This window comes from Ixodes scapularis, unplaced genomic scaffold, assembly GCF_016920785.2.
Source record: "Ixodes scapularis isolate PalLabHiFi unplaced genomic scaffold, ASM1692078v2 PGA_scaffold3__209_contigs__length_174095766, whole genome shotgun sequence".
Lineage (NCBI taxonomy): Eukaryota > Metazoa > Arthropoda > Arachnida > Ixodida > Ixodidae > Ixodes > Ixodes scapularis.
In genome coordinates, this window is record NW_024609868.1 from 17,426,166 (window position 1) to 17,440,382 (window position 14,217).

At 43.0% G+C, this 14,217-nt stretch overlaps 1 protein-coding gene across 1 annotated transcript in view; it reads right to left on the minus strand.

Annotated features, from left to right (window-relative positions):
• Positions 1–12,778, minus strand: part of LOC120836552 (Down syndrome cell adhesion molecule homolog) — a 120,227-nt gene extending 107,449 nt beyond the window's left edge. Inside the window, exons 1-2 of the mRNA XM_042292585.1 lie at positions 12,720–12,778; positions 12,628–12,632 (exon numbers count right to left, since the gene is read on the minus strand). Of these exons, the coding sequence (XP_042148519.1) occupies positions 12,628–12,632; positions 12,720–12,778 (64 nt within the window). The remainder of the gene's footprint in view (positions 1–12,627; positions 12,633–12,719) is intronic.
• Between the last annotated feature and the right edge of the window lie 1,439 nt (positions 12,779–14,217).

Below are 14,217 nucleotides of genomic sequence, written 5' to 3' on the forward strand. Positions count from 1 at the left end.
GTACGTCGTAAACGCAAACACAGACGCGTGAGCTCTAAACACGCGCTTTAGGTAGACTTGGCTAGAAAGAGCACTTTATGCACGGTTCGAGCGCAGAAACGGAGGAAGGAAAAACACAGAACCAAAAGGAATCGTCTGTCAGCTTCTAAGCACTAGACGTCTACAGCTTTTTTTTATTCTTCTTTTTACTACTGCGTGGAGTCTTCGTTCGGTTTTACAGTGAGAAAAGAAAACAGTGCAAAAAAAAAAAATTGAAATGTAAATGACTAAATACGAGAAAAAAAAAAAAAAAAGCACACATCGGAGTACATGGTGCATGAAACTTTCTCCATATTCAAAATATAACCTCAGTTAGAAGGACACTATCGGAAACAATCGGTTGTCCTAATCGACCCTCCGGGTTTTTTTTGTGCTTATTTTTTGTTTGTTTTTGTAAACGTTAAAATTATAGTATTACAGTTATGAATTACTGGAAGAAACATCGCATTTCCTAAAGCTGTGCTACCCAGGAGATAAAAAAAAAAAAAAAAGAAAACGCCTATTAGGAGCTTATTGGGCCCCTGGTGCTAGAACTCACGCTGAACAATGTAAATACTAGGAAGAAAAAAGAAAAAGAAGAAAAAGAAAGATGTTCACAATTTTTCTGTAATGCCAAGGTAGGGCGGCTCTTGAGGAGGAAGAGGGGAGGGTAAAGAGGGGAGGGTCACGTGACATCAGACGTGACGTCACGGTTGTCAATTGTTCCCACTAAATTTGGCAGGAAATTTTTCCGCTAATCTTAGTGAGGAACATTTCCGGCTATATTTAGCGGAAATATTCTCCCGGGTTGAGTGGCCTCACGTGTGACATCACGAGGTTAAAATTTCCCCGTAAATTTAGCAAAAAATATATATATTTCCCGCCAAATTAAGCGGAAAAATGTTCCCCCGTGACATCACATGTTACGTCACATGTGACGTCATTATGGGAAACGTCCCATAATGCAACGCGCGGTTACGCCGACGGCGACGCCGCTCAAGCCGGAAATGGGCGCATAAGAACTGTACTCTAATAAAGAGAAAGAAGAAAAAGAAAGAGCAAACGAAGGTAGATCGCCAGCATAAAAATAACACGTTAAATGGCTACCATCAAAATAAATCGAATAAAAAAATTAAAACAAACAAGAAAACATCATATCATAAAATCACTGGTAAATCAACAAAGGTCCCTCCCTCTACTCCTCGAAGGAAGCAAACAGAGACTCAATTTCCGACAGCCTCAATAACCTTTCGTCTCAACTTCCCCGCTCCAAGGGCGCGGGGATCAAGCCCACGCCGACAAATCCTCCAACTCGGAAAGGCGAAGAGCGCGACATTCTCCGACCGTGCCCTCCAAACCCTCGAAAGGTCCCCGAATACGCACGTAGCAGCTCCGAAATCAAAGAAAATAGAGACACCCGGAGCCGAGGTAGAGGGAAGAAATAAAGAAGGGGTTATAGAAGTCGGAACGAAACTGGCACGGCGCGCCCATAAAACGAAACAATACCTTCTTCGACAGAAGCAGCGGCAGCACGTCAGAAGACCAAAAACGAGAAAAACAAAAAAACAAACGCGAGGTTTTGCCCCCGCAGCCAGAAGCCAATAATTTGGGAAACATTATTGCCGACCCGGTGCCCGACGACGTCGCATACTATGTTCTCCATCCGAAACGCATACAGCCATATTTCGGTGAAGACAGGTCGCAGTTGCCACGGGAACAGATGGCTCAGTAGCAGACCGCAGCCCGCAGCCCGCCCTCGCTTCTCCCCGAGTTACGGCCGGGGCACGCGCACCTCTTATTTGTCTTTTCACTTCTTCTTTCTTTATATATCTCTACAGCTTTCATCCGGGATCCCAGAGGTCGCTTGTTAGGAAGGCAAGGCGGCGGCCTCGGCGGGTGCCAGATGGACGCTACGAGCTCGAATCCAGGCGACTGGCCCACGCTGCCCCAAATTATGGTGCAGTTTCGGGCTCCCCGTTCTCCTCTCCTCTAGTATTATTGTCTTCTAGGTCTCGGGTATAGTTTTGGTTTTGCGCTCACCGGGAACGCCGCGCTCTCTCTCCTGGGCGGCGGTGAGGTGAGAGGCTTCGGTTTGTGCTGCTGGGGACGACCGCCGGCTTCGCTACACGGTCCTCGCGATTCGACTCACGTAGTGCGCGGAGCACGACCTGTCTTCGTTCCTGGCTGCGGGAAATTAGGCGTTCGCGCTCTCCTGCTCGCCGCGCGTGGTAAAAGAAGGAGCTCGGATCTTTCTGTGGACGAATCTGGACAGATGTGGATTCTACGGGGGTCCAGATGCACACATCACTAAGATGTGTGCGACACTTCAGCAGGTGTCGCACACATCTTAGTGATGCGTGCGACACCTGGGGAGGGTGTGCGTAGAGACTGGCACGTGTGTTTACGAACCAGTCTGCCTTTGTTCGTGCAAGTTGTGAAAACTCCGCGTGCGCAGAAATAAGATTCGCATGGAGCGTCTTTGTATAAATAAATGAAGGGCAAACGCCAACCAATCCCCAAAAGATCGTAGGGTCCCAACGTTTCGGTGCCGGCTCGGCACCTTCTTTCAGTGGGGCTATTTAATAAAAAAAGCAGCTTATTTCTTTTCTTCTGCGGTGTATGTAGGGCAGTATCTTCGTTTTATAACATTTAACCCAACCAGGCAGACGTCTGCCGAAATGTTCACCTTCAAGCGTCTTTGTATGCGTCGTGTAGCAACAGTGCTACCGCCGCAGAGGAGTGACGTAGGAGGCCTGCACTGGTGTATGCCAACACTGTACACGCGGTATTTTGGCGATGTGTGCGACGCCAATACCGCAGGAGGACTGCACCCCCTGCCCCCTTTCCATGAATTTGCAGATACGAATGACTCACTACAAAGCTCAGCACAAACGTAACACTTTTTTTTTATGTCACTGAAATTGACGCGGCATATGTTCAGTAATCGCGCCGGAACAACGGATCTCCGCCTCGGGGCAAATGCGTCTTGGGCTACGATAGGAGCGTTTGTTTTTAGCTCTAATGTTGGGACTATATACTAAAAGTCGGAAAATAACGAGACAGAAATAATAATGAGAAAGAGTTATGTCGAAGTGACTAATCGTATGACACGGGGCATGGCGTGGACATGTCAAGTACGCTCTTCAGTATCACATCGAAGACAACTTTTTTTTTGTGAAACGTTTTTTTCCCCTCTCTTTCCAATTGCGACGTTAGTTCAGCTGGCATATCAGTGTGATTGGATGTTCGAGTACACCGCGCCAACGTAGGCACTCGCGAATTTTCTTCTTTAGAGTGTAAAGACCAAAGGCGATTGCTTCAATTCTTGACATTAATTCCGCAATCATCGTACCTCAAAGGACTTTTTTTTTGCTTATCTCAACTTTCTCTTAAAAACAGTTACTAATCTTTAAGTTTTTTTTTTCTTAATGATATGGCAGTTTTCTCCTACATTACTCTTTTTTTTTTAGTTTCTCCTCCGATGTCGTCTTTACTGCAGGTCGTCGAAAACTTTAGTGCGTAAAATTAAACCCAATGAAAGTGAGAATAATAACAGAAGATGATAAAATAAACGGGAGTGCACGTCTGTGTTTTCGCTCCGCGCTTCTACTTTTTGCTAAGAGTACGTCAGTTCAATAAGAGCTTTCCGCGTCCCTCTAATTAAGGCTCGCTTTTCAATGACGGCACAATTTCGAGCGATCGCAGTAGCTCTTGTGAACGCCCTCCTTTCGTCCCCCCCCCCCCTTCCCCCCATCCTACTCTAACTTTTTGAATACGACAACTTTCTCTCTCTCTCTCTCTCTCTATCTTTCTTTCTTTTTTGTTTCTTGCTACTTTCATTCTTTAGAGAGCCTAATTAAAAGCATCGTGCTCCTATCGATTTCAACGTTGTCCAAAGTTTTAGGAATGACGTTTGTGAGGCAGGCGTTGATTTCTTCTTTTTTTTTTTTAATCACACGTTCGTCCCCTCTCAAAATGTCGATATGGCGATCGATTCCTCTCAGATATCTTGATTATCTTGACATTCTAATAAACAAAATCAATATTCCTGAGATTGGGTTATATTATTCTTGTCAACTCAATTCCATTTGGCGAGGCGGAGAAGTTCATTTTACATTTGGGAACCGGATTAGTAAGTGTCTGAGGTGGCATACATTTATTGCTGAACCTGAAAATTACTAGCAAAATCGGTCTATTGAGTAGATAGTATTGAGTGGAAAGAAAACAAAACAAACTGCCAGGTAATGTGAGAAGAGGAAACAACATAATTCCTTTTGTTCAATATAAAAGCGAAATGACTAGTAAATGTAGCTTCTTAGAAGTTAGTTTAAAGCTTAAGAAACTGGAGAATTAAATATTCCTTTACCCGGTTTTGTTTTCTTATGCAACTTTAGAAAAAATTAACGCTCCAATAAAGTGCTGAGAAAAAGCGGAATCGATGTAAAGTAATTTTATATTTTGCGAGAAGTAGTTTTAAATAAAAACGACGACGAGAAATCGTAAAAATCATAGCCAAAAAAAAAAAAAAAAGGCTCCGGGATAAACGCGAGACAATGATAAATCAGATGTGCTTGCCGAGAGGCTTTAAACGTGCGCCAGACTGAGCCGCCTATGAGCCGCCATAGCCGACCTTCTATTGTTTTACCGAAATGCTGAGCCACTGAAGCGGACGCTTACGAACCTCCACAGAGGCCTATGCTGGGAAGAAGGACGCAGTAGCACCTAAAGCGGCGATAACATGTCCTGCTATTGTAATAATGAAGTGATGCCGACGGTATAAGAGGAAAGAAAACTGAAGGTCGGTTATGGCGGCGCCCATGCACAGCTGCCTGAAAGCGTCTATTCTGGTGTGCCAGCTGCGTACGTTTGACAAGCGCGCGTGCTAGATTTGGTTTCTCGTTTACGAGCACGCGTTCAGCCATAGCCTCCTCTATACTGACAAAGCCTGACAGATCGTCACGAGACGCAGCCGCCGAAAGTGAAAAGGTAGAGCGGCAGACAACGGATGAGAGGAGAGGCATGAAGCGGGCGCCCCGCTGCGGCGAGACGCCGAAACAGACTTGTCCTGAGCGTTGGATTGTCCGTTCGTGCTACTCGCGTTCCTCGGGCCACCGCTTCTTTTCTCGTCGGGTTTGAAATCCATGTTTCGGGTCCTCGCCGCTGCAAAAGCTGTGCGCTGAGGTCCAGGTTCGCCGATCCAAAGGGCTCAGCCGTATTCATCCATCCATCCATCCCGAGAAATGCTCTGTGCTACCAGATCCTCACGCTCGAAATCTGCAACCGGGCACTCTATCTATGACTCCGTCGTCGAACCGCCAGACTTTGTGACTATAGAAGAGGCTATAGTTCAGCATACCTCAGGATCTCGATAAGAGACTATTTTTATATCGTTGAGCGTGTGACAATTCGAACAATAGCACAGTACCGCAGTGTTGTCAAAATTGAGTAGTTTTAATAATTGAACGCGACTTGACTGCTCAGATTCATACGTACGCATGCATACACAGACCAAATAATTTTGCAAAAACTCACGCCCACTAAAAAAAAAATAGTAAAAAAAATAATTAAGTTACTTTTTGGGCAACATAAAAAGGTCTGCGTAACCGCACGTTTAAAAACTCTTTCTTTAGCTGGCGGTCAAAAAAAAGAAAAAGCTATTTGTGGTTTCTGCGACAGACTTGTTCGGTAGCCATTAGAAGTGATCAAATTACTTGTAATCTGTTATGTTTCTGATTAATTTCGTAATAATTTGAATACACTCATTTGGGAATAATCACTAGAGTAATCTGATTGCTTTTTGAAGCACTAAAATTACTTGTAACCGCTACTACTTTTCCTTCGCCTTTGTAATGATGTCCTTTGTACGAGTTTTCTAGTTTTCTACCAAGGAATCCTCGAACCAAGTGAGGACCGTTTGCCACAATTTGTGGATTAAAAAGATCAGTAGTATATAACTGCGTGATTCGAATTCAATAATGGGAGTTGCGAAATACGGGTTTTTGAAAAGGCACAATAATCTGCTATTTTGTAAATCGGAAGTAATTGAAAAAGTAATGGGCGTACATTTTCAAGTAACGGCCAATTACTTTTCTTTACGGGTAATCGAATAATTTAATTTCATCCTTTTTTTTAACCAAGGGTAAGTGCAATGGTAATTTATTACATCTTTTTCGAGTAACACGTACGGGGCTGGTCCGCGAGCAGTTTTTACCGAGAGATGGTTTAGCAAAACTGGGCGATATAATAGTTGCACGGAGCATTCGCGACAAGAATACGGCCTGCAAGTCCATCTGATCTTTGCGCACCTCGTTGCGTTTGTTTACCTTCCAGATAAACCCATGTGCTTTTGTTCCTCCTCACCCTCCCCCCTCCCCCTCCCCCCCCCCCCCCCCCCCCGACACCGACAATCAAGGCGTGCGTTTTCTGCGCGTGCTCTCTCTATATATATATAGTTGCCCTTTGGTTGCCGTTCCTCTCCTTGCTTTCCGATGCTCCAAAAGACGCCTTTTTGGAACACTTGCTCGCCGTATACACCTCGTATCGCCTACTTTAGTCGCCGACGGCTTAAGAAACGCAAGGCGTGGCGTTACTATGGCAACGCTTCTCGCTTCGTGATTGGCTGTTGGGTGTTCATATCGGCCAATGGCGCAATCTGATTGGCTGCTGGGGGATAATGAGATGCGGGGGACTTGCCACGCCCCGCGTTTCATTAGCTGTCAGTAATTCTACTTTGGTTGCCTATGACGTCATCTCGCCACGCTGGCGGTCGTTCCTACTCGTTCTTGCCGAGAGAAACAAATTCGGTGGTGCGAAATACACCTACGCGGTAGAAAGTACTTACTCAACATCAAGGCGGCCGCAATGACGCCTGATGTGGCGTCAGTGCAAGCCGTGCATGCACCAAACAATGTTACTAGATTAGCTCGGTTGCGAAACTCCCGCGGAGGAGGGTACCCCTCCTCCTCATACCCTTCAGTACACCTCCTGTACTTTGAAGCGCCATCTAGATTTTCGTTTAATTGAATTGAATTGAATTGGTTTTATTTAGACACTAGGTCAACGGTAACAGGACAAAAGGCTGCCTGACGAGGCCCTATCACCCGTTTACCCGTTTAAAACTGCGTATTCCATAAAGTGTGCTTAAAAAATAATAATTACATAGAAAACACTGCTACTGCCATTGCAGTCGTCCTCAAAACGATGGGGCGTCGACCGATGGGAGGCGAGCCGTAGGGTAAGATAACGGGAAGGGTTTGAGCTGGCAGTAATGTAATTACAGTAATGAAATTACAGTAATTTAATTACTTGTTCCAGTAATTAGTAATGTAATTCATTACTTTTTGTAGCAGGTAATTTAGTAATGTAATGAATTACTCCAGCGACGGTAATTGTAATTAAATTACCTAATTACTTTTTCGCACCAGGCACATTTTTTGTGTCCACAATACACAAGAGCACTTTTCTTTTTATTTTACTTTTTCTTTTTCCTCTACACCTTTCCAAAAACGCTCTTTGGCCGCCGCTATGTTGCTGATTCTAATGCGGCTGGTGCGACTCTCGCGCCCGCTATCAGCTAGATATTTTCTGCCACTCTCTTGAACTGTGAAAACCCGCTCAGCGCGATTCTCTACCTATGTTTTGCGGTTTTGCATTCGACGTTTTCTGGCCCCTCTTGAAAGTTTCCGCTTACTTTTTCTGATGCATACTGCGTACCCTCTCTGTCTTATCTTCCTCTGTGAGAAATAGGGCAGGTAAGTGCCTTCCATTCGAGCTTTTCTGCTCGACATTCTCGGGAAACGAAGGAGGGGAAGTAGGTCGAACTAAGGCCCCTGGTGGAACGGCCCTCGACGCGATTTTGCGAACAATGACAATTGTTCTCCCCCCTCCCAGAGATAATCCGCGAAGGGTCCTCAGTCATTTTCAAAAATAGTTGTCCGGGTTGAGGTGGGAAACGGATCAGTCGCGTGCGGTCCTCTGTCCATCGGTAAACATCCAACAGAGAGTTCTAGCTGTGTGCCATGAACTGTGTAAATAATGTAAATAAAGTTATCTGTAAAGGGAAGTTATCAATAGCTCCTTTATATTTAAAAGTATACAAAAGTAATGCGAAAGTAATGTCATTACTTCTAAAAGTAATTTGTAATGGTAATTAATTACTTTCTGGCTGTGGTAATTTGTAATGTAATTTAATTACATTTCAGGAATTTTCAGCAAAGTAATTAGTAATGTAATTTAATTACAAAATATGAGTAATTTGGCCAGCTCTGGTTTGGGGGGGGGGGGGGGGTATATTTCTCGTGGAAGCGGCACTTATGGGTCGTTTCGTAACTGGGCTAGTCTACTAATGTTGACCGTGACGTCACTCGGCTGGCTGCGCTGCTGTTGGTAGGGCGCATTCGAAGACACTTGACGCGCAGGAACCAAATCGGCGTAAAGTAGGGCACCTCTGCGGTACGCGCCTTGCCAATGGCGCCGCCACCGCAGCACATCAGGGCCGTGTGTTGGTGTATAACGTTCCGCGGTTTGTCGCAATTTCTTCTCTCCTGATTGCGTTCACGCGGCAATCGTAGAAGGGATTCTTCGCACCCGGGTTTAGCTAAATCAACAACTAGAAGAACAAAGAGGGGCCCATGGGAACGAAGAGCGCGTTGAAGAGAACTCGGAGGACGAGGCGTCCAGATTACTTCGGGGGGGGGGGGGGGGGGCTTCCCCTCGACGAGGAACGATGCGTCTTAACTGTTCCACGAAAGTGCTAACGCCGCAACTCTGGAGGACGTCGAGCGAAAAAACGGGAAACGGGTGGCGGGTGCTCATCTATGCCGCAAAAAGGTGGCGACACAATCGCGAAAGATACAGGGACACACAAAAACCGTGGCAAAGCGGAGAGTTACCTATGAACTTGCCGCAACTCTGAAATCCACTTTATCCTCGCTCGCTCGCGTTCTTGTTCTCCCGACGCGGGGGGCTGCGCACTTTTTGCTGTTGCGCGTTCGTCGCAATTTCGTCCCGCAGGTCTGAGGAGATGTTGTTGCGGCGCTGAGGGGATTTGTAAGGCGGCTTATTGCAACTCGAATCATGCGGTGTTCGTTGCGTTACTTGAGAAGAAACGAGGAAAACAAAAACAAAAAAGAAAAAAAAAATGGGGGGGGGGGGGTTGTTTTTGGCGCAGAATAATAAATGCGAAACCTGTGGTTTTTTGTGTTGCGTCAAGGAGTCTTTGGTTTCCTTCGTGTATCGTAGAATAATGCGGTTTAAATTGTCTTTCGATGTTGTTTTGCTTTTATTATGTAAACGTTCGTCTCAGGTCAAAAATAGTTTTATGTAAAAAAACAAAAAAAACAACATCAAAAGCAAGCAAAAACAAACGAACCAAGATTCATACAGAAGCAAAGCGACTGTTAAGGTATTCAAAACAGCGTCCCCAAGCGCTTTGCGCACCCTAAGGATGAGAGTCGTTGCAGCGTTAGGTTTCGGAAATAGACTCGTATACCCAAAGCAAAAACATACAACGTGTTGCATAGTCTCGGTATCGTAATCTGATTTTAACGATATTCATAGTGCTTAACGTTACTGCTTGAGGGCATAGTAAGCCCCTTTCAAAAGGTTAAGAGTTCAGGGGAAGCTCCTTCTATCTCTTTCTCCTTTAGTAGAGCGAACCATGGAGAGGAGGTCGCCTCCTCTCCAGCTCATCTAAAGTTGGTGGAGCTTCGCTCTGAACTTCTAACCTGTCACCCACCATAGCAGCTTCCGCGCCAATTATCCGAGGCAGCCATTTTTTGGACACGAGAGTTGCGTCAACCTTCGGCGTGGACTCGGATCCAATCAAACGCATCGGGCGCATGAAATGGCGGCCGCCAATGTTGCTTGATCGACTTTTGAAAAGAGTCTGTTTTTTTGGTACACTTTCGATCGAGGTGAATGAAGCCCGCACTCTCTCTTTTCTTGGTTCTTTATCTTCTGCTACTCTCTAGCGTTATTTTGCCGTCTGTATCATAAAACTATAGTTAAATCCATATCCTTGCCCGTTTTGATCTTGATGAGCATTATCCAGATCAAAGCAGGCAGGGTTAGCGAAGTACCTTCAAGTAATTTTCACCAAATCATTAAACACTGGTTTAGATCCGACTGACTGGAAAATAGCAAATGTAACTCCAATTTTTAAGTCTGGGTCAATAAATCTAGTTGAAAATCGCCGCCCGGTTTCGCTTACATTCATTGCTTGCAAGATGTTTCAACACATTTTATATTGTTCAATATATAGTTTCCGAAGTTCTCGTCATTTCTTTTCCCCCTCCCAGCACGGCGTTCGTCGAGGTTATTCATGTGTTACGCAGTTTGTAGAATTGCAGAATTTCGAATACCATTGATAAAAGACAGAGCGTTAATTGTGTATTCTTGGACTTCCGCAAAGATTTTGACACCGTGTCACGTCATCTAGTGTTAAACAAACTAGTATCTCTGGGCGTCAACAATAAAATCATCAACCGAATTGCTGACTATTGTTCCGATCGCAAGCAAACTGTGGTACTAAATGGTAAAATATCTTCACCAGTGATTGTTACCTCCGGAGTACTACAGGGAAGTGTGTTAGGGCCCTTGCTATTTATTATATTCATTAACAGTATTTGTGAATACATACAGTTTCATATTAACTTATTCGCGGACGACGGCATAGTATATAGAATTATTGCAATGGCGTGGACGTTAGTGTGCTTCACAATGATTTCAAAGTGTTCGAAGACTGGTGTGACTGTGGGGAAATCAGTTTAAACATCGCCATGTAAGTGGTCGGGAAAGATGTACATCGAAAAAAACACATGTGTCTTGCTCGCTGTACATCTTCCCCGACCGAATAAAAGCTGAAAGATGTAAGTAAGGAAAAATGTAAGAAAGGAAAAATGTATAAAATTATAAGTATCTTGGAGTTCATTTGTCGTCCAGTTTGAAGTGGAATGATCACGTTGATAAATGTGTTGCCAAGGGTAGTAGAATATTGTATTTTATTCGCAGGAATTTTAACAACACATCTCACAGTGTAGAACAAACATTATATTTTTCTTTCATTCCATCAATTTTAGAATATGCTTGTGTCATTTGGGATCCGCCACAAAGTTACCTTGAACAAAGGTTGGAACGGTTGAAATCCAGGCATTACGGTTCGTTACAGGCGACTATACAGCCCTATACAATTTGCACAAAAAAAACAAAAACAGGTTTGGATTTTCTTAAAAAGCAAAGAAGGTGCTTGAGATTGAAATTGTTACATAGCATATATTACGGACGGACTGGTATTGAAAGAAGCCTTTATATTTTTTAACCACACCATGCATCTGCAAGACAAAATCATTAAAAAAAAAGCCAAGGAGATTTGTTACAACACTGTGTTTCATTTTTATTTTTTTGTTAAAACCATTAGAGAGTTGAATACACTCACGGAAGAAATTGTATATATTACTGACAATAATCTTTTATGCTAAACTGCATATTTGTAGTTGCGATTAAAAATGTATGTTTTCTTGGTGCTTCCGTTTATCTATTGTATGAATATGTATTATTATTGCATGATGCTTCCTGTACCCCCTGCATAATGCCTAACAGCGCTGCAGGTATTCATGTAAATAAATAAACACTGGAACGTGTTGTGGCCGGTGTTAATAAAATATTTTATTTTCTTTAGCTGAGAAGGGTATCTTAGCGCCTAAGCAGAAGGGATTTTGGAAGGGAATGTCAACCGCTACGAAACTTGTAACGACAGTTCATGAGTTTTCCGCGATGCTCGATGACTCAGGGCAAGTTGATGTAATTTTCTTAGATTTTTGTAAGGCCCTTGACGAGGTGCAACATGGGAAACTGACTTATGAGCTAGATCGTTTAGCTAAGTTGGCCTATTTATTTCATCGTTTGGACTGCAGCTTATTTCATAAATGAAACTCAATTTGTTGACGTTAACGGTCATGTTTCCGAGGTTTTTGCTGTCACATCTGGTGTACATCAAGGGAGTCTGTTAAGGCCTTTGCTTTTCCTGATATACGTTAATCGTTTCTCTGAAATGGTGCCCTAGCCAGTTTCGATAAGGTTTTTCGCGGACGATTGTATTATATTTAAAGACATTAACTCTGCTCTTGATCATGTTGCACTCCAAGAATCTATACTTTATATTGAGAAATGGTGGAAAAATTGGGACATGAACTTGAATATCAAGAAAACTGTGCTTTTGAGAATCACGAAAAAAAGAAATACTAGCTTGGTTGTGTACTACTTAGGTACATAGCTGTGGTATTTCAAAAGTAACTATCTATAAATATTTAGTCGTCGCAATTACTAATTTCTCAGCATGGTCAACATATCTCGAATATTTGCTCCGCAGCATTCTCAAAACTTTGCTTTCTAAGGCGTAAACTCAAACACGTCCCTAGTAACATTGAGCTTCTTGGATATAGCTCATTCATTAGGTTCAAACCTGAGTATGCATCAGTAATTTGGGAGCCATACATAAAAAGAAGATATTAAACAGACTGAGATTGCTCAGTGCCAATCGGTCAGGGTCATATTTGGTAAATAAAAGAGGCTAGACTCCCCCACACAACTTATAAGAGAAAAAACACATACCAACGCTAGAATCACGTAGGAAATTTATTACTCATATGTTGTTTCTTCACAATATATTAACGCAGGAAGTAAATATAAAAATACCCACTTACCTAACTCCGCTTAGCACAAGAACGACACGACACACCAAAAAATACTTTTTGCTACCCATATTCGCCAAGACGAATGCATTTAAGCACACTTTTTTCCCCTCGCACAGTTTTGGCGTTTAATTCCCTTCCGGAGGCCTTTTTCCAAGCATCGAATTTCATGCGGGCTAAAGGAGATTATTTACTCAATTAAGCTAATTTTCTGTAGCATGTATATATATATATCTTTTTATTATATTTGTTGGGCAATATTGTTCTGTTTTATTGTTTTATATTTTCTGCTATTGTGCATTTGCATGCCTTTTCAGGTGTTTGTATTTTGCTCCTGCTGCTTGGGACAAAGACCTGGCCGGAACTATTGACAAATAAATAAATAAATACCGGCTTGCGGTCATGTATCACCAAAAGACAGTGTAGTGCACTTGCAAGGCTCCAGGCAGGCAGTCGTTTTGCACTGGCTAAGTTAATCATCTTTTACCACAACAACCATCTAAAAGATTCTCTACTATCACCTCCCTACCGTATTTTCCCTCGTTTTGACCACTCATGTAAACTGCGCTCAATTACTTCGTCATCTGTCTCCTATAAAATGTCGACTTTACCATCTGCTATTGACGATTGGAACTCATTACCTGACCTCATTGTAAACATGACTGATACTAACAAGTTTGCTGCAGCCGTTAACCTCTTTCTTTCTGAAATACAAGTGTAGATTACAGCGTGTTTTTTATTAACTATTTTTGTTGATGTTTTTAGTGTGTTCACTCCCTTGTGTAAAGCCCCCTGGGGCCCTCAAGGAAAATAAATGATGATGATGATATTGGGTAACAATTTGTCGCCATTTTCTGGCAGACTAAACTCCCACTGTTTAAACAATTAATTACTTTTTTTTTTTATCGAGCTGAGTAATTGGCAGGAAGGATAAAATCACAACCCTCAGAAAACGTTTTCTTAATTTGATAGCAGATTGGCTGAAAATTACAAAATGATATCCTGAAACGTTTACAGCATTCGTACGCGTGTCGCACTAATATGAAAACAACAACAAAAGTGCAGCCACTCGAAAGGGCATTCGCGAAGGGAAAACCTGCCGCTCTGTTCTTCTGAAACAAAAATTAAATCAAAATATAGAAGAAACGGACTCGATTCACTTTTAAAATGTTCAGCAACAATAAGTCGAAACTAAATTGGTTTCGGATCTCCATCCCGAACAAGAAGTCGATCGTGGATTACACGCGCTCGAGATTGCAAAATGTACAGTTTTTTTCTTTTTTTAACTGGAAGGGAAAGGTATCATGTTAAATAAAACCAAGACCAAAACAATGATATAACCTCCGTCACATATAACAACAGTAATAAAAAAAAAGCCCCGGTTAGGGCAATATCTATCACTGGCGATATTCCTATTATGTGCTCATATTTATAAAACACGATGCCCCCTCTTCTACCCCGCGAAATATGAGAAAAGCCGAAAGTAGAAAATAAAGACACGGAGGTTTCG